The 21,500-nt window shown below is 36.9% G+C and overlaps 1 protein-coding gene across 1 annotated transcript in view; it reads left to right on the top strand.

Moving 5' to 3' along the window:
* The window catches only part of LOC107092661 (partitioning defective 3 homolog B-like), a 105,577-nt gene that overhangs the window by 71,033 nt on the left and 13,044 nt on the right, over positions 1-21,500 (top strand). Inside the window, exon 4 of the mRNA XM_015387258.1 lies at positions 2,260-2,336. Within this exon, the coding sequence (XP_015242744.1) occupies positions 2,260-2,336 (77 nt within the window). The remainder of the gene's footprint in view (positions 1-2,259; positions 2,337-21,500) is intronic.

Raw genomic sequence — 21,500 nt, 5'->3', positions numbered from 1 at the left:
CATGTACAATCCGCACAGAAAATGAGCTTTCTGTCATGATGTCCACAACATTTATCTCGGAACGGGGAGAAGAATCTCTTTGGTTCTTCCCCCATCCTGGCTGGCTCCAGGGGGTTGTTTACAGGACAAACTGAAAGCTGCCAACTCCACACAAAAGGAAGTAGAAAACACAGCTGTTTACAACTTTTTCAAAGCTTCTTCATGCCATCCAAAAGCAACAGTCATTTCTTTGCAGGGGTTTTTCCACAATCTGTTGACAGTTCTGGTATTTATTTATGGACTGAATTATGGGATGTCCCTAGAGCCATTATCCCACTGAAAACCTAGGTTTTTCAAAACCGGGTTAACCCTAAAAAAATTGGCCCTTTTACTATTTGACCCAAAAGCCGAGTATGACCGCCTGCTGGCAGGCTGCATGGCCACCACTGCATGTCTGATGACAGCATCAAGCTGGGTGAGTGTTGATGATCTCGACAGTGTGACCGAAATCGGGGAGGTAAATAATGGAGATCAACATGGATAGGAGCCACAGCGTAGTCAGTATTGTTTATTATTTCCCTCTTATCTGTTCGAATCCATCACGCTACTCAAGTACTGCTCCATTTCTATCGAATGTAAAAAGAGTTGTTTTGGCCTGCTAGATCAGAAGAAACTGGCATGGTGTATTGACGACTGCATGTTGCGTTCAGTGATGTCACAAAATTTAGAGAGTCAACCCAGCTCTGGTGTTCCCACAGCATGCCGATCAGAGCCGAGGCAATTTTAATGCATTTTCGCTTGCTGAGTCATTTGGCCTGGGCAGAAAACATCAGGGAGCTGTTCCCACTGCTACTAAAACCCGATCATTCCCTGGTATAAACGGGTTTTCGTCCAGTGTTAAGGGGTATAGGTGTGTACATTTGCAAACCCTCGCCAGTAGCACCTGCTGCTTAATCACAATGTATTTCCACATGGATATGTCCGAGTACTTAAATTTTTTTTTAGGTGTGTGGGGTAGAAAATGTAACTGCATTAATGCAGAACGGAGAGGAGTGTGAGCCAAAATTAAAGTCTTTTGGCAACGCAGTTCTCGCAGACGTGTTTAGCATAAACATTCTAGAGTTGAAAGAACATGGGGCTGCATACAGGTCAAAACATTGCAACCTCTGGTGGTAAACATGTTACACTAAGGAAGCAATTTACTTGACAACAGGACAACAATCCAAAAAAACACAGCCAGTGGTTCAGTAGAACGATTCAAAGTCATGCACATTCGTCACTTAGAACAGAAGCATCATGAAAGCCCAGACCTGTTTCTAGATTAGCAAAACTTGCCCCAAATATTTGTAGCTGAAAACTGAGATGGCCCAACAAGGGGGTGTAAGGCATGTCATACACTTCTAACTTGTATAAGTGCAGTATTTGAAAAATCATATCTATTCTTTCACTTCACAGTAAAAAAAATTATAATTTCAGTTTCTGATAGAAGACATTAGTCAAAGATTTAATATTACAAAATGTCAGTGAAACCTTTCTTTAACAAAACATTAATAGACATTTTATTTAAAAACACAGTTTTACTTCCAGAAAACCAAAACTAAAATAAATTTAATGAACATCAAAGCTTTTGTCTATGTCTGTGTGAGTATATATCCATATAAAATATGTTGATGTTTGGGTTTTAGACAACTTCATTGGAAGCGCTGTGGCAGCTGAAACCTCCTTGGTGAATAGACCAGAATATACTCTGAGAGAAGGAATGTGTTTATATGAGAGGAATATGTGAAAAAGGAGAAAACAAGATGATGAGGGTTAAAGTGAGAACCAGTGAGAAGAGGAGCTGGGACAGATTGAACTGTCAGCAGTTTGGATTAATCTCCCTTTTTCTTTCAATATGAAGATGAGATGCAGTTTTCTTCGTGTGAAACTGAGGGTATGCCTTTGGGTGTGTGTGTGTGAGAGACAAAATATTTTGAAGTAACCTAACCTTGGATGGAGACCCTTTCTACCCCCCATCCTCTCTCAACCCAACAAACTTCAGAGAACCTAAATCCCTATGAACTGGTCTTTGTTGGTTCTAAATCAGCACAGTATTACAAACATGCCCAACACAGAGAGAAAGGGGATTAAGGGTTTTCCACCAGACATGCTTTAACTCCGTTTTAAAGTTCCTTTTTTTTCCCAAAAAAATGTAGGCTTTAATGTAAGATGCTGTTCTGGCAAGATGAAATAAATTTAGACTCTAACCACTGCCCCATACTGTTGTTATTTTGTCCTTAGATACCAGGAAGAGGGACAGATCCACGTCTGACACCAAGATATGAAGAGGTGGAACGTCAGTATGCATCCTTACCAAGGTACAACACCCTCTGTCTGCGTGAAGCTTTAGAAACCATCTCTGTTCTGTTTTCTTTTCTTCCTCTAATTAAATCCTCAGTTACTATGTTTTCCCCAAATGTCTCTGGAGGCCTTGTCTCGCATAGGAACTCACCTTACCTTTGCTCTGGGGAAAACCGTCTGGGACAAGGCCGAAAACTGATCCTCCTAAGTCTGCTCCCCCACAAGAGTTGTTTTCAAATCCCCTCCTAAATGCTGAAGGCTTTTTGAAAGGCTTTTCTTAGAAAGTAAATAAGCTTAACTGTAGTTTGCGTTTTGGTGTATTGTTGGAAAGAAATAGCTAAATTAGCTTTTAGTCATAAATGGTGTAAATGGGCAGCAGTAATTAGGGACACGTTGATGGTTTGCCCTAGCAGAGAGACTATCAGTCTGTCTATAAAGTTTATTCTGCTGCTTTATGCTTTTGTGCAGATAAATACGGTTTTTATTCCTCCCTCTTCTTAAACTTTACAAACTAGATATTATGTTTGTCTTTTAAATAATTTTTATTTCTTCATCTGTTTTTCTGTTAATGGAAAATTTAAGTTGTACGTTTGGCTAAAGACTTCCTTTTTAAAATCAAATTTCAATTTTGTAATTTTCAGTTTCCAGACAGGTGGAATTGATATTTTTCCGCTGTTAGAAGATTGCCACAGTTTTATGTTAGAGATTTGCTGTGTCAGAAAACCAGCATTCAGTCTCTGTTTAGTGTTTTTTTTTAGCCCAATTTGCTTTTCTTCTCTCTCTTGCAAAGTTATTCTTTGTGTTATCTTCCCTAATATTCTCACATTCTTGTTTTTTGGTCCTTTAACTCCTTGGTTCTCTAATATTTGCTCTCAACCTCTGTGATATCTTGCATTGTGACACGTATCCTATGTTTTTCCTGTTTTTGGGGGTTGCAATTTTTTGAAGCCGAATGTGGTTATGCTTTTAAACTATCTCTTAACACTCTCAAAACTTGCAAGCTTGCAAGCAAGGGACACAAGAGCTGTAACAGAAAGAAAGAAGTGTTTCTGTTCCTCTTTTCACTTTGTCGTTCTTGCTGCTAACCAACACCTCTGCAGACTAACAGATGTTGGCCGTTGTTTGTGTCTGTCAGTAAGAGTGAGTTGGCAGGTTGGGCTTGAGAACAGAACTCAAGAACATTAAAAGTTTTATTGCCAGGTTCCCAACCCTGTTAAAACAGTGTAGGATGGGTATTTCACACCTCTTTTTATCAGTGTTTGTGTCTGTGTATGTGTCTAAGATAAAACGGGAGGGTGCCTGTGCTTGGGTGATGGCTTCGGCAGATGGGGGTTAGAGCAGTGATGATAGTTTTGACGTCTGGCTTTGGTATCTGGAGAAATTGGACACATTTGCACTCACTGGCATACTTTACATCCTGCGTTTCTGTTTCCACTCAGGAGCTTGTGCTGGTATTTCTACATGCTCCACCAAACCCACATTTATGTTTCGTCACTTGGTTTATGATGCCGATCTGAAGAGAGAATTTTCCCATGAATGTATATAAAATAGTTCGTTTTAAAGAGAAAATCATGAAATTGATCTCACATCTAAAACAGAAAATAAGACAGCAGTTCACAGACTTAGTGTCTCTGCTGCCAAGTTTCAGATGCCAGATCATTTTTGCAAGCATTGCACTTCTGTTTATTTCTTCACACCCGCATGAAGGCAAGAGCGTTCACTAAATATTCAATTCAATCTGTGCATACAGACCCCAGTGAACAAAAAAAAAATCACGGAGATGAAGAAATGGACAAGACTGTAAGGACATAAAAAGGTTTTTAAATTATAAAACAATATTGCAAAATTTAAACATCACTCAGTGTCACATGTATAGTCATTTAGAGTAAACTGATTCTGCATTATAACAGCCAATAAAGACTCTCTACTTGACTGTCCTGAACTCCTTAGTTCATTTAATATTCCTTTTTAATTGGAAAATAATACATTTATAACATATGGATTTGGCCTTCCATTATACAGCCATCTCCTCAGTTTTTGCAATTCAGTTCATTTCCGTAGCGCCAATTTACAAAAGGCAATCTCAAGGCACTTTATAGAGACAATTCAACCAGATCATAGGGTGAGATTGGTGTAAAGTTTTCTAAGGAAAACCATCTGATTGCATCGACTTATTGACTTTGCCCTTAACTGACTGTTTATAGCTAAGGAGCATTGATCTAGAAGGATCTGCAGAGAACCGGATCTCAGGTAGGAGAATCAGTCAACTGGACATCCATCAGTTGGACCATCTATAAATCTACACTTCATGTAAGAGTAACAAAGAAAAACAGAAGCCAGCCAGAAGAAGTCAATAGACTGCATGTGGAGGAAAACTAATGTTGGTTATCAGCTTTAACCAGCAGCTTCATACTTAAGGGGAAGCTTTCTCTGAGCTGGGACAGATAGGCTAATCAGAGTGGACAGGTAGATAGATGCAGCCAAATTCATGGAAAACTTGGAATAAAACCTGTTAGAGGCTGCAAAGGATTTGAGAGCAAGATTGAGGCGCACCTCAGAGCAGAGCTAAACCTAAGAATTAAGAACAAAGCATATTATCGTCTTAGAATGGTGAGTATCGTATGTGACCAGACTAAAATTAATGTCAACAGATACTCTCTAGCTAAGCTAGTCCTTTTTCAAAGAACAGGCTTTTTTAAGGTCTCACATTTTCAGAGCTGGCATTACCACATCTAATAGGAACTGTATCTGTAATTGCAGTGAAGGGGAAAAGTAAACCCAAATATCAAGTTCCTTTTCTTGTCTTCTGTTAGTTGAAATATGAATTATTACAGTATCCAAATCAGGCACAGAAGTAAAAACATTTTTGTAACCACATCCAGGCTGCTGACGTTATGAACACATTATTTTTCCACCTGACTAAGGTAGAAATAGCCCAAAGGCCATGTGTATCTAGTGTCCACATGTATACCTGTGTATTTTATGAGTGCCTTTCAGGTCCATGTTTCATAGTTGCTGTATTAAGCGTTTCTATTATTTTTCCAAAGTAGTCCTCAAATAGCTTTTGGGCGAATAAATCAGATCCCGCACGTTTGACTGAACATTATTTAACTGGAATATTGAGTAGATTGAGTGAGTTACATGTGAATTGGTCTTTGCCTCTGAGTGTGTGTGTCTCTGGGAGACAAGGTTTTGATGGCTCTAAAATTAAAACATGACCCTGCAGTGGATGAGGTTTCCCTGCCTAAAGCACAAGTGCTTCGCCACATAAACTGTCAGCAAATGTCACTGCTTGAAATAGATAGGTCGTCTGTTTCAGGGTAAACTGAATATTTTGCTTCCCTATAAAACTCAACTCCCATTAAAAAAATAAAGCAGTCATTATAAAATGGGCGCACTGATATATCAAAAACGGTTGGAATAAAGCAACTGGAATGATAAACATTTGGAAGACGAATTCACAAAATGTTGTATTACTTTTATTTAAAGTAATACAACATTTACTTTAAAAAGTACATATTTTTAAAAAGTAATAAGAATGGCTCTATGTTTTTCAGGTAGTTTAGTTTATTTATATACATTCCTCTTCTTAAAGCACTTAACAACTGTTAGGGGACCATTTTTTATGTTATCGTTTCTTTTAAAGGGTAGCATAATAATCAATGAACTGAACAGAGCAGTGTTGAGCTTCAGCTGTGTCACCAGACAAGTCAATAAATATCCACCCTGGTTAGCAAGATTATCAGCCCACCTCTGCGTCAAATGCATTTGTGACACTCCCCCGATGCACGTCTGAGTTCAGTGTGCACAAGTGTCCAATTTGAGGCACAGGACTTCTTTTTGACACTCAAAACAAATAACTTTTCCCTAAAATTAGCGTACAACTTAAAAATAAAAGTGTGAACAAGTCTTTTTAGATTGTTGTTTGGATTCTGTAAGCGTCATTGCAAGTACTAGTGGGGTGATCCATGATAAGTGTGATGTTCTGACAATAAGACAGAATTTTATCTAGCGATAGGAATCGAAAACCGGTTCCTGTTCAGAACTGGTTCCGTGTGTTCCAGTCCCATGGCACCATTTGGCAGCTCGCTTAACGATTCTCTTAACGGTTCCAGGAACCACCAAAGCCTAGCGCTGTGCAGCACGACTTACGTCACGTTTTTTACGCTAGTTATGCACACAGCATTCAGTAAGCAAGTGTGACGTGACCAAGCGTAAGTCTAGAAAAGCAAGACAAAAAAAATGTGCGTCCCATCAGGTAAACCGCACACAACGTGGCATATATTTTAACGAATGCTGTGTTTTTGATGCCTTCCGACAGAAGCTAAAGCTACGACCAGCATGGAAGGCAACTCTGGTAGTAAGTAGCTAGTTTTATATCACTGGCTTTGCTTAATGTGGTTCCTAGTAAATCATATGCCATTTCTGGAAATAAACCAAATTCCCTCCTCTCTTTTGGGTTATTAAACATGCTACGAAGTTGCTCCACAGTTTAGGGAGCTAGAGAAAGGTGACGCTCGTTTATTTAAATCAGGGGGAGATGAGTTTATTTCCCAAAATTATACAGTAATGCTTTTTCGTTAAACAGATGCCTTCTCCATAAGATTTAGATGACTGTGACTAGACTGGTAGCCTGGCTGGCTCAGAGGCTGGCAGCTCCCGTTCACTGCCTTCTGTTTTCGCCAAGGCAGGCAGAAATAGAATGTCCCAGGCGAAGGTAGACAAATTACCAAGTTCATTGTTTCACAGAATCGATAAAATCGATGAGGAATTTATTTGTTTCACAGAATCGATGAGGGAATTGGAATCGTGAAAATCGTATCAATTCCCAACCCTAGTTGTATGGTATGACACAGCAATATTATCAATGGACATTATGACATTGGGTGTGAGTAGCCCACAACAGCCTTGCTGAGCTTTAGGTCTTTGGTCACTAAAGTCTTTAACAGGTGAGCCTATAAAGGATCAAATACTTTTAATATGTTTCTTTGAAATATGATACCCCACCAAGAATTGCATTAAAGCAACATGTAAGTAATTTATCTTTCCATCTACTTACTTAACTTTGCAATTTTTCAGCATTATTTTTCCTCATTTAAGAAGTTAATATTCTGAAATTCTCCTTTTTGTGTCTTCATCACCAAACTTGCATACACTCAACCCAACCAGCACTTTATTTGCCATTCTCATCTGCAGCCATTCTCCTGATCTATGCCTTGCGAAATGGGGACCACCAACACTCCTGGTTGTGAAAAGGTTTCTCTTTCTTGATAAATAAGAAAAGAAAGGGAACAACGCTGTGACCCTTCACATTAAATCTCCCACCTTCTCCTCTCTTTGTCTTTTCATAAAACTACCTCCCTACCTTTTCCCCACCATCTCCCTGTTTTCTACCATTTTCCCAGACTTCTCCCTCTCTATTCTGGAACAAAGAAGCCTGTTGAGTTAGAGAGCCTCTTATACCTTTGCCTTTATGATAAGCAGAAACATTTAAATCCATTTGCAGTTTGTTTAGAAATAAGTATGAGTTTATATTATTATGTTTACTATCTAGATTTTATATTTTCTATCGTAGATGTCATACAGATAGTTCTACAACCAATTTGCGAATCTGTAACTAATGAGAGAGGAAAACTCTTTTTTAGCGTTTAAGATGTTAATTTATTTTTTAAACTTTAAAAAGCTGTTTGTATAAAAGTATATTTGTTTTAAATAACCTCAGTGACCAAGAATGTGCATGCCCATCTTGATAATGAGCAGTGTGTGTCAGAGAGTGTATATGTGTGTGTGTCCCCGCACTGTTTTATTTCAATTATTCTGGGGTCAGTTGATGGCCATCAGAGTTTGTGTATGGCTTACATTAGCAGGTTATGCCCCATGTGTGCCTCCTTCATGACCCATTTGCACGTTCTTTGTGTCAAACACACACACACACCCGTTATTGTCTTCATTACATCGCAATGCAGGGAGAGAGAGAGAGAGAGAGAGAGAGCGAACACAGCGACATAAACAGACAAAGGTCAGGAGTTGACAGATTTTAAAACATCCAGAATGTAAATATTTCAAAGGCTTTTCAATGAAATTATCGAACAAGAAATTTTATCAAGAAAGAAACAGTGAAGGAAGTGGAATCAATGTAGTGGTTTTGTTTTTGCAAAGTAAAATTTGTCCTGAAGGCTTTTTTTTCTGTTGGTTGGGCTGTTTTTCTTAGAGTAACAACATTCTTTTTTAAGTCCTGATCACTAGACAGCTTAGGCTTCGTTCCCTGATAAACTTTACATTTTGAGACAAAATTTTTAATCAGCTAGCTCATGGTATCTATTTAGATGTTGCAGATCCAGATGGCTTATCATCATCTACATATAGAACTCACTTTAAAACATGTTATTTTTTTTATCATGTAGGGCTTTTATTTTGAATGACTGATCTGCTGTTACAAATACAAGCTAGTCGTATTATGATGTACTTATGTTTAATACACTCATGTTTTTCATTTGGAATAAATTCCTGGTCCAGTTTGATTAGCCAGACATCCTATTTTCAGTTTGTCCTGGTCATGCCCTGTATTAAAATAAAAGACCCAAAGTTCTGGAGAAAGATTCTGTTCCTTATTATAGTTTTATTTAAATTATTATTTAGTCTTCTTGTAATCAGAGTGCAGACATTTTAACGGAGTCTTCAGTTTTATGGCACCAGTTTCTGCTACTTACTTTCACATCTATCCGTTTTTCCCCTTTGCTCCCTCCGTCTCTCAGTGGCTCATTTCCATTCTTGCTGAACTTGGGGTGAAAAGGACATTTACGAATCATTTCAGGCTGCCAGTGGAGAGAAATGAAATGAGAAGGTCTCTTGCACTCTTGAGAAGACCTCCCATCCAGGCCTAAGAGTTTCCCAGACCACTTCACCACTGCAGCACAATCTAACCCATTGTTCGGTTGTTGTTTTTTTCAGTTTCTCTGGAATCATTGAGATCCTGATTGTTTGTTAGTTGTTCAAGGGTTCCTTTGAGAGAGTTTCAGCAGGGTTTTTTTCTTGCATGTTGAAGCATTAAAAAAAAAGTTTAAAACTCATCTAGAAAACCTTCGGTCTTTATAAGGTTAAATCCATTTGTTTAGAATGTACCATCATTATTTGAAGTTTGTAATACAACTTTTATTTACCTGCCTCTATATTCCATTTCAGTGGGCTGTTTTCTGTTTTGAGAATTTATTGTTAGGATATTAAAATATTTTGAAACAAATCTTCATTTAACATTTTGCACTAAAGAAGTAGTTTTAATATATTAAATATTTTTTGATTTGTAAATGATAAATTGGGCTTTCCATGCAATATATTTCAAATTTTCTGATTACAAAATGTGTCTGATTGTAAATATTAGGTTTTTCTGGGGAAAAAAAATCACATTAATGATGAATAGGTCTCAAAGACCTGTTGTTACAGAGTGAAGATCATTTAAAAATTATACTGAATAAACAACATGGGTTTAATAATGATATACCAACAATACCTTTGGTTTTTTTGGATTCATCATGTTTGCCATCAGTATCTTAACTTGTATTCTTCTTAACTTACTAGTTTGCCATCAGTATCTTAAAGTCGTAGGGAAATAATATTTAAATGTCAAATCTTTCTGGCTTAAACATGTATATAAATGTACTCTTTATCAGATGATATTGTCTCAAAAGTTAGAAAATTTCTATTTTAAAAATAAAAACCCTCTCTTAAAATCGATGGGTTTTTTTTTCGTTATCTTATGCGGGCCAGTTAGTTATACGTCAGATTTTACACCTAAATTCGGCCAATCATTTATCAACAGTCATCTGTCAATCACATTTTTTCAGTCATAGCATCTTGATTCATATGTCGCAGCTAATATATGCAACAGTTAGAATAACAAAAAAGAATAATTTCCTTTACCATTGAGTTCCGTCCCAGTGTTCACGGGGATGGACGTCTGTGTCTTCAGCAGGCGTAGAGCTAACAGAACTGGCAGCGTTGCGAGGCAAGGGCTCAAACATGTACGGCTGTAAGCCTTCTACACCAAACCAAGCTTTTGCCGCCCTGGCGTCCTCTTCCACAACATCTTTGTCCCCACTTTCCTCCTCTAAATAAAAAATGTATGATGTAGGAGACTCATCCTTGACCTCCGCCACAAAACTCTCCTCCTCTTGCATGTTTCCGCTGTCCATAGCATTCCTTGAAGGTGTCAATGCTAATTGCTACTTGATCTCACTGTAATTTCCCATTGGGAACCTACTAGCACTAAGTTGCTAACTGGTTAGCAAGATGCTTCCGACAATCCGGCCACAACCAAACTTGCTTGCGAACCTTCCGCCACAACGATCCCGCCCTGATAAACGACCAATCACAATTCGTAAATGCAGCAGTTGGACCAGCTATTTCCCTACCACTTTAAGTTGTAATCTTCTTAACATACTAGTTTTCCTAAAAGTCTTATGAAAAAAAAAGTTTGTCCTGGTCTGTTATCAGTAAACACATTATGAATATGCTCTAAAACATCATGCTAAGAGCAAAGTTGGGTATCATTGAGGTTAAGACTTAGACAACTTTTATTGTCATTTTGTATACACAAAGTGTTTACAAAATGAGATTTCAGTTTGTACACCTCTCATGACATTTCCATTTCTTAAAGTGCAGTAGTGATCAAATGTAAACAGTGTTGGAGGAAAAAAACATGGTGCAAAAAACGCATTGAAAAGGAATTCAGAGGATTAAATATATATGGTGCAATTATGCAGTGTTTTTGGTTTGGTGTTATCAGTGTGATGTGGTGTCTGTGAAATGATTTAGAGTTTCTCAACAGTTCAGATGTTTAATGGTAGTGAGGGAGAAACTGTTGCAGAATCTGCTGGCCCTGCATTGAATGCTGCAAAGCCTCTTCCCAGAGGGCAGCAGGGAGAACAGCCCATGGAGGGGGTGTGAGGGGTCAATGATGATGTTACAGGCACGGGACACGCAGCGCTGGGATGAAATGTCTTTTATGGAGGGAAGAGGAGCCCCAATGATCTTCTCTGCTGTTCTCACCACTCTTCCCACCTTCTTCCAGTCTACGACGCTCCAGCCTCCTCACCACACAGTGAGACAGCTGGTCAGAACGCTCTCTATAATGCTTCTGTAGAAGGTGGTGAGGATGGTGGGGGCAGGTGGGCTCTCCTCATCCTCCACAGGAAAAACATGCGCTTTTGTGCCCTTTAATTGACACAAAATCATATAAAATTGAATAGATGTATATGAAGCTATTTAAACATTTACTGCAGTAGAAAAATGGGGTTCATAAATTATGGAAAATTTAGATTAAATAAAACTGAATCAAATACAATTTACTATATAAAGATTGTGTGAAATAGTACATAGAAACCCTTTTTGTTTTTACACATACCGATAAAGCTTGACCATTGTATAAAACTCAAGAATCTGTCTTCCGAAAACAATTTACAAAAAATATATATTGCATTCAAGATACACAGATGTACTGAGTTTAACCCTGTAATGCCAAATGTATCATATTTGATACATACGGTTTCTGAAATGTTTTGCTTCTGACACCTTTTGCATAATTTAATGGTAAAAAACTTGGCTCAAAATCCTATTGTACACAATCAGATATACCTGATAACAGAGGGCAGAAGACTACACAAAAAATAATCTTGACTTATCGCATAGTAAGAAATTATTAATATCAAAAATGCATTTCTGTTTTTTCTTTTTACATATTTTGTTAAAAGGGCAAATAAGGAATTCAAACCCAAAAAAAGTAATTTTCAGTTTTTTTTTATTCTTGGATCGGGCTTTAAAGGGTTAAAGGCTAAATTTATGAAAAGCCAAATGTGTGTATTTACCGTAAATTCTCTAATATAGGCCCGGGCCTTTATTTCACTCAAGTGCATCGCGGACCAGGCCTTTATTGGATAGAGGCCAGTATTAGAGACAGGCCTCTATTGCTATTTGAGCAAAACAGACTACCAGTGGAATGAATAAAAATGAGATTTTGTGTCTATTTGAACCTATAAAACACTAGGTTCATTTATTGAAAAAGTACAGTTACCATGTCTCGCTTGGTTTGAAGTAAAAAAAAAAAAAAAATCCTCCAATTCTGTTTAATCCTCCTCCTCAGTTTCCTCCTCCTCTTCATCTCTCCCTTTAATCTCCTCATCACTCGCGCTCCTCCTCATGTTCTGCTGCGTGTCTGTTCTCTTCCTCGCGCAGACGGGCAGCAGTCGGCCTGTCGTTCAGCTGCGCAGGGCTGTGGTACTTGTATGTTACTTACTACCACAAGTATAATGTTGAGGTATGCCCAGAAAAAACGTTTATAGCCCCGGCCTGTATTAGAGACCGGCCATTATTTACCTCCTCTGACAGCGAGACCGGCCATTATTAGAGACCCGGCCGCTATTGGAATACAGGCCAATATTAGAGAATTTACGGTATGTATCTTAATACTTACTATTACATAGATAAATTGAAAGTATGTATTTTATGATGAAAGTTTTGCCCCTAAAAGGCTTTTTTTTCCAATAATCATGTTTTTTCTTGTTTTTCAGAGAACCGATTTTATAAGGCTGACTTTGAGTGATAAGGTTTAATACCGACTGTCCATATTAAAAACACATAGTAATCACATTTGAAAGAGAAAAAATACTTTTGCTACATCTAGGTGTTCAAATGGTTCTGTTTGTTCTTTACCCTCTGATGATATTCAGCCACAGTGGACATTTCCTTAACACCTCAGACAGCTTTTATTCAGAGAAGGGTTCTTTTTTAAGTTGAATTTTTTCTATTTGTCGAAAGGCAGATTGTGCGGCCTGCTTACCACAGTTTCCTTTTAACCTGGAGCATATGGAGCAAAATGCTGGATAAACACTTTAAATGCTCTTAAACCATCTTATCGGTATTTGTGGTCTGTTTTATTGCCTCTTTATGTTCTATGGTAGAGGTTATTTGAATATTAGCTGACAGCTATATGACTCTACATCTCTGGACTGTTGTCTGTCCACCATCCTCCAATGTTTGACTCTTATTGACCTCATCATGTTCTAGCTGTGTACTGTTTCCTTTCTCCTGTTCAATCAGACTTTAAAAGCGTTTTGCTCAAAGCTTTGATCTTGATCATAGTCTCTGAAAAGTTGGGTTACGAGCTGTAATGTGTTCCAGGACATGCAGGTGTGCATGACAAGTGGGTATGATATGCTTGGACCCTGGGGTGAGGGAGGAAACACTTTTTAAAGGGTCCCAGGTGGAAAGTGTTTAACAGTGTTTTAATGGGTTTGGAGCTGAACTGATGTTATGTGATACGTTCCTCGCAGGGAGAAGGTTTACATAGTTGGAAAACTGGCACAGATATTCTCCATTGTGGGGAAATAAGCCTTTGGATAATAATATTTGGCACTGAAGTTATAGCACGTTTTATAGCCATTATTGTGCAAGTCAGAGATTGTGATTCCTAAACCATTTTGTCCTAGTAGTTCATCATTAACTCGTGGTAATATTTGCATACTCTAATGATGTGCTCCTGTTTATTTGAGAAGAAGGGCCCCATCTCAGACATTTCAACAGTTGCAGCTGCAGAATGCTAACACATGAATGCAGTTTAATGGTGAGCTGCAGAGGGAATTTCCTCCTTCAAGTTATATTGGATATTAAGATAAAAACAAATGTGTTCAAGCATCTGGATCATCTGTATTGCAATCAGTAACCGTAACCAGTACCTAGATCTAAAATAGACTTACATTTTTTTTTTATTAAACACACAAAGTAGTGGGAGTGAAAATTAGGCTTGTTCACACACAGTGACATTTCAGAAAATTAATGTCACCAGCAAATGAAATTGTAGCAAATGAGAAAAGCTCTACAGTTATGGGTGGGGCTTATGGTCAGCATTCATCCCTACCACTATGCTAGTGTCATGTTTTTTTCTAAGGCTCGGACCCACATGCAATGAAGCCAAACAGAGAGACACAATATAAAAGTTCAACGGTTTTTATTGAAGTGTATATTGAGTTCGGTGCAGAGTTCCTCCGAACTCTGCTCAGCCGGAGACTGGAAGACGAAGGGAAGACAGACTGTTAGGTTCAGGCTCAGTGGGAAATTGGAGTTGTCAATCTTGAAGGAGAGGATTTGTTGCCACTCACGTTTCCAGAGAAGAAGAGACACTTAGACTTCAGTCTGTGTGTTGGACTTCCAGAGAATGTTTGATTCGGTTGAGGGCGGAACAGGGTTTACCCACAACTCGAATGGAGCAGAATGATGTGGCCACTGGTTGCAACTCAGTTTTCCTGTGGTACTTGAACGGGTCGCGGTGAAGATGACTTCCTTACTCAGGGAGATATCAGTGTGCTCAAAGGTGGCTGGATCCAAACCTCCTGTTTGGAATCCGGCGCTCAGTATAATACTCAGTTGATCCCACTTGGGAGAAGGCGGTCCAAAAGGTCCAGTTTGCAGGAAGGCTTCCTGCCGAAAGGCAAAGAACAAACAAGGTTTAGTCTCAGGGAGAAACAAGCGCTCAGTAAAACTCTGTGATCTCAGTTTGACTAGAGGACATAAACTCAAAATGCAAAAACTCAGATTAGACTCAGCATAAACAAGGCTTGGCTAGAGTACCCCAAACTGGCAAACATTCTGGCGTCGAAGTTGTGGCAACCAGCAGCTTAAGAGCAGTCCGGTGATGAGGCAACAGCTTGCAGGTGTGTGAGGAGGCGAACGGAGCCAGGTGCCTCCTGGTGGTGGAGGGGAGAAACACAAAAGACAAGACAAACAGACGAACACAAAAACTGGGATCCTGATAGCTAGCATACGTAACATGTGAAAGCCACAGATGTCAACTTAAGCTGTGAGATATCACAGTTAACAGCTTATTTTGTCCCCTTTAAAAAGAAGGAATGTTTGGACAAAAATTGTGGCCCACAAAATACGAATATTTTATTTTACTGTCCAATAAATAATAATTTATATAACAGAATATAGTTCTATTTGGACACATATTTGGCGCTTGCATGTACAAGCGTACAGTAAATGAGACGGGTTATAAGGTTAAAAAAGCACTAAAGCACTTTTTCTTCAGCAGTGGAGTCTTGCGTAAAAAAAAAACATGCCCAGGGGTAACTGTGGCCGAGTGCTTTGTCAAGATATTAAAGGGGGACTTGTTGGTTTATGTTAATGTTTCATGGCTCCAGCAGCAGTTAGGAGAACATTTTGTAGTTTAGAAATGCTGCAAACGTTGCCATTACCATGAATTAAACCAGTAAAACAAAACATGTCGAAGTCTTTTCCTCCCAACTTGTATCATTTTCGCACTGCTTTAGAAATGCTGTATGCTAATATCACCCATGGTAGCACGAATATTTTCTAAATATTTATCTTCCTGCTTTCTTGAATTTATATTTCTTTATACAAATATTTTTTTCATTTTTAATACATAATTTTTGTGTTAATATATTTTTCATATAACATGAATTATTGTTAATATATTTTTCATATAACATGAATTATTAATTTGCTTTAAAACATTTTTTAAGGTTGTTGATTTTGTCTGCTTTTTTCCACAATCATTATAAATTTTTATATATTAAGATTATTTCAACTAAGGAAGACTTTAACATGTTTGATACTTACTTTATCTACATCTAATAAAGATGTTCTTCTGGCACCTAATTCTGTCCATGTGAATGCTTAAATCCATAACTATATTCATGTTTTTATAGTCATTTATTTTGGTTTCAAAATGTCTTACTCTAAGTAAGCACCTTGTTCTCATTATGGTTGAGATTAGGAATGATTTAGGGATCAGAACTTAGGCTGAAATTTGTACCTTTTAGCCCCAGACGGACTTAAATTTCACCACCCTGAAGCTATTAAATATAAGGGGCTCAAGATGTGAAATAATGATTGCCTTTTCAATAGGATATGGTGTGTTTAGTGGTGTATTTTACTATATCTCAGGAAGCCACTAACTATTCAACTATGAATTGAATAAGGATGGTGTTTGAATAACCGGATGTCATTCCTAGTTTGAATTATTTTCACTACTATGGGGTTATGGTATATGTCATAGATGCTACATATAGATGCCTTTGAGAGAAAATACATTTAAATTAGCTTTTTTTTTTTATTTATTCTTGCCTTAAAAGGTTTATTTGCATCTTTCACGTACCAACAGATATTCAGTGCACTTCTTAAATCTGAAAGTGTTAAAAACGTAAATAGATTATAAGCATTGGGTTTATTTCATCTTACATTTGAGGTAATCCCAATAAACTGCTCACTGTAAGTCTTTATCACGTTGGCTGCAGCTTCTCTGCTCAGTTTCCAAATGGCATGGCCGTATTATGATGGGATACAAAACGCCACTCCAAATCCCCATTGTTCTGCCCTCTCTGTGTTTCCGAGGCAACAGTCTCCTACCATCTGGAAGGCCCTCATCCTTCAGTTCCTCTTATTTTCCTCTAATGGGTTCCTTTCCTGCCCTGATTTTCCATTTCTGTGCGGATTTTTTTTTTTTATGCAACTAAAATCGTATTTTTTTCAGTGCTCTAATTTAAGCTCTTTCTTTGCTCTATTTATAATATATTCAAGTTTAGCCACTTACTGTATAAGATTTTTTTCATTTTCTTTTTGTAATTCCTTCCTACTCTCTAAACATTTGAATATGCCCAAAACATTTGTTCTCATTTCTCTGCACATGGCAGCTTTAGTTTAAACTATGCATCTTCAAACACTCAAAGATGGCATTTTTGAGACCTTGTGCATAAACACTTAACTACACAGGCGAATGTAATTAAGTTGGTTTCCTTTACCAGTAATTCCTGGATGATATACTGCTGAATTAATCATATCTGACAGAGCTTTATTGACAGAGACAGATAGGAGCCTCTGAACAGAGTTTAGTTTCATTGAAATGTGAACAAGTGAGCACCCAGGCGTCTGAGCACATGTGGGCTCCTCTAAAGTAGTGCCCATTATTCTCAGCAGATGCTGACCTTCAGCACACTCGCTTTGTGGAGGGCAGCGCTGTGTATTCCTTTTTCTTCTCTTTTCAGACACTACCCCTCCTCTTTGTTTCTTTTTATATTCCCCTATTTCATTTTTTACCTGTTCTTTATCTGTGTCCTTTTATTTATTTTTTTTATCAGTTTCAATGGGTTTTCAGGATGCTGAAGAGACACCACTTTTTTCTCTTTGATTTTAAGACCATAACTAACATATTTTACCTTTAATATTGTTTGATATTTTTCTTTGACCAATGGTTATTCTGTTGGGATTTTTAGTGTTTATAATATTGCTTTTTTTTCATCTGTATCATTGTTTGTTAAATCTAAATCTAGACTGTATACGTCCCTTTGTCAGGTTTAGGTGGTTGAAGCTGAAATATAAGGCAGTGTAAAGAGATGCTTTTATAAGTTGTTTTTTTTTCTTTTTATTCTATGTATTGTGTTGGATATATCATGTTATATTTACCACTCTACTTTTTAATGGTGTTCAGATCCATGACTAAAATAGCACAGGCTGGGTTGCTAAACACTGAGAATGTAATGGACAGATGAGTCGACCACTATTTAGGAAAAAAAAAAAAAAAAGCATTCTCTATAAGTATCCAATTTAATTTTTTTCATTTTTTTTTAAATGTTCTGAGTTTTTTTGTTTTCTGCCCGATGAGGGAAAAGAAAACAGCATTCAACTGCAGACCTGGAAGACTTGCAGCCTACCCAGAGATGTAAACTAAGTCTGTTGTAAACCCCATCTGCCTGTAATTCACTACATTTTGATTCTGAGTAGCACTGTTACACTGATTGGCAAAATAAAACTCTTTACCACGATAACCTTCTGTCACTGGGTATTGGCAAGCAATATCCGTGTAAAACCCAGTTAGAGCAAATGGAAGTAGCTGAAAGTTTTTTAGAAAAGCTTTTTAGATTGTGATTCACTTCTTAGTGTGTTTTTGCTAATGTATCAACCAGAGGTAACTGAATCCTGTCTGACAGTTTCTCTTCAGCCTGTTTCTCTGCACTAACAGATTTGAAACATTAAAAAGTTTATTAGTAGACTTCTGTATATCTTGCTAATATGCTAAGGAAGTATTTCAGCTAGGGATGCACGATATAATCGGCCCCCTATCGGTATCGGCCTGTATCGGCCTTAAAACTGAATATCGGACATCGGCCACCCCACCGATATTTAACCCGATATTTGATCAGCTTCTGAGTTTCTAAAGTCTAAAAAAAATACTACTTCTTCTTCTTCCTCAAAATCTTCTTTTTTCTTTTTTACAGACTTAAAAACTTCTAAAGACGAGGGAAAAAATATTGATACATTAAAATATCACAATATCTTCATATGCTGATATATTGCCATTTAAAAACACCATATCAATCTCTTTTACTAATGAAATATTGCTATATGTCATTAAAATTTTACCATATTTTTATATGTCGATATATTGACGCGGTATCGATCTATTTTACTAACAAAATCTCACAAGAATTTGCAAAATATCACGAGAGTTTGTAACAGAACGATGAAATTTCACGAGATTTTTAAAGTAAAATAGATCGATACCGCGTTTTAAAAAATCTATTTGATATCAGCATATGAAAATATATTTGAGTATATTATTTTTCAAAGTGTCAGAAATGGATAACAAAACTGCTATTTTCAATGACTACTTATTTTTGTCCAGCTTTAACATCGGTATCGATATCGGTTATCGGCTACATGAGTTTTAAATTATCGGCATATCGGCCAAAATCTTAATATCGTGCATCCCTAATTTCAGCCATTTGAATTGCCTCCGTTAGAGCTGGAAAACGTCTGACTATTCAAGGATCCGGACCCTTAGAAACGTAGTGTGTTTACTTTGCTAATTGAAACTAAACTGAACAAAATAGCTTGCGTTTAATAATAAAGCTTTCAAATGTATGGACGAGATCTGGAATTGTGAAAAGATAAACTGAATAAATAAAAGATAAGTAATAGCAAAAAACTTTGAAAATATGTCTTTTGGGTTAATTTGCTCTAGAAATGTTTTGCTCTAGAAATTTACACTTAATCTTTACAGTTTTATTCTCTTCTTTTTTGTCACTTTATTCTATTTACCCTATATTGCTCATTTTGTCGATGACAAACTACTAGTTAAATAAGTTAAACTTAATTGACAGTCAAAAAAAATATGAGCTTTCACCTATTTTCTTTATCTATGGGAACCTTGTGCTGTTCTGTTTAAGTTCTTTACAGTCTAACTTAGATGTGTTCAGTGTCTGTGAGGGTTGCCTCGGGTTTAACATATACTGTTAGAATTTTAAACACCGTCATTTTTTATTATCCTTATATTTTGCAAAAAAAATATATATTTATTCAGACAAAGTAGGTAGACATCTGAGTTTTTCTTTTTATTGTATCTAATTTCCTAATATCTTGTGGCTCTGTGTTTGACCAAATGCTAATTATCTTTAGCAAATGCTGTTGAACATTTAATTTTCTTTATCTTTGAATTTAGTTTACTTGCTAATCCAGGTTGATAAAAACCCGGCTTAGCCTTTAACCTCTTCCTCTAAGCGTTAGGTGGGAACCCATGAAATGTCTCGTGACTTTTAAGAGGTCAAAAGTTAAGAGAGATTTAGAAATCGGGGGACAAGAAAACACACGTATACACACACACACCCACACAACGGAAATCACACGAACAGCTGAACCAACAGAATGCCATCTATAGAAAACAAATACACCCTGATGCACAGTGTGTAAACCCACTTAACCATAAGTGGAAAAACAGCTTAGAGCTTCATTCGCCTTCTAGGGTGTCACTGCTAATGATTTGACTCAGTAGAGTTAAAATATTCAGACGTTCCTTTATTTTTACAGTCCTAAATTTTCTGGATGTCATCAAATACACATGCATGTATGTAGCTTTAATAAATCTTGTTTACTTTGGCTATTTTTTTCCAACTAAATAAATAATATTTACCAAATATTATATACCAAAAAATAATATTTTATTTTAAAGTTAAAGGAATGTACTATGTGTTTTTTTTCCTACTGGTATTACACAATCTGAAAATCCCAGCACAAGGATATTCTCAGCAACTTCACCTCAGATATAATGAAATAAAAGTGTCTTCAAAGGTCACCTAATTAGCAGAGTCGCTGTAGAACCCGTCAATCATAAAATTCGTCATAGAAAATATTCTTAAGTTGACCATTCTCACCATTTTTTCTATTATTTTATTTTAACCCTCTGTCCAACTTGTACTGACAAGAACTTTGACTTTTGGCAAGCCCATCAGAAATCTAATCCATCCATCACACGTAGGAACTCCATGTGTTGGCGCCAATCTGAAGCGTCCTCATTCATTAGCATTCCCACATGTCAAGTGTTTCGTTGCTTTTTTTATTTTGGTGAGAAGTGGAAAAGCAGGTGGTGAACTACTTTCACAGAAACTGTACACAGAAATGTTTTATTTTTTTTTTGTACATGTCTTTTTTCTTCTTGTGGATATTTAGACTCTAGCACTTGTTGTATTTTCAGTTTTAATTGAATGAAAAGACGCATTGTTATGTCATAAAAGCAGGCAGAATATACATATTTTAACCCTCTGTCCAACTTGTTCTGACAAGAACTTTGACTTTTGGCAAACAAATCAGAAATATAATCATAATGTTAAGAAAAAACAAGGCATTGTTGTTTTTTTTGGATTATAAAAGAATGTAGAAAACATTACAGTGACTTTTATCTTGAAATAAAAAAAATTTAAAAAATTCTACATGATGTTTGACTTAACCCCTGAAGATCATTGGGACAATTCAGGTGAAGGGTCCCTAAGAATTTACAGTTTGGGTGGTCATATATGTAACTGCTTTACACCCTGCAGGTTCTTCATAGCTCTGCACAACAAAATTACACACTTTTTTAACCTGTTTTTGATACAGTATTGAAAAACATTCACAAAAATATCAGATTTATATAAATTTAGCTCAGTTTCAGGTAGTTTAAGTTTACAGAGCTAAAGAAATTGTTGTGTACCAAAGTCTGTTTCTTTATTTCCCAATTGAAGTTGTTAGCGTTTACTTTTTTTATGAAAATTATCAAATAACTTATGAAATTTAGGCATTAAACATTTATAGAAGAAGCAAATTAAAATTTTAATTAAAATTAGAGCTTATAAATTTGTAGG

This window comes from Cyprinodon variegatus, unplaced genomic scaffold (genome assembly GCF_000732505.1).
Source record: "Cyprinodon variegatus isolate N-32 unplaced genomic scaffold, C_variegatus-1.0 Scaffold389, whole genome shotgun sequence".
Taxonomy (NCBI): domain Eukaryota; kingdom Metazoa; phylum Chordata; class Actinopteri; order Cyprinodontiformes; family Cyprinodontidae; genus Cyprinodon; species Cyprinodon variegatus.
This window is presented reverse-complemented; position numbering and strand designations above follow the sequence as displayed.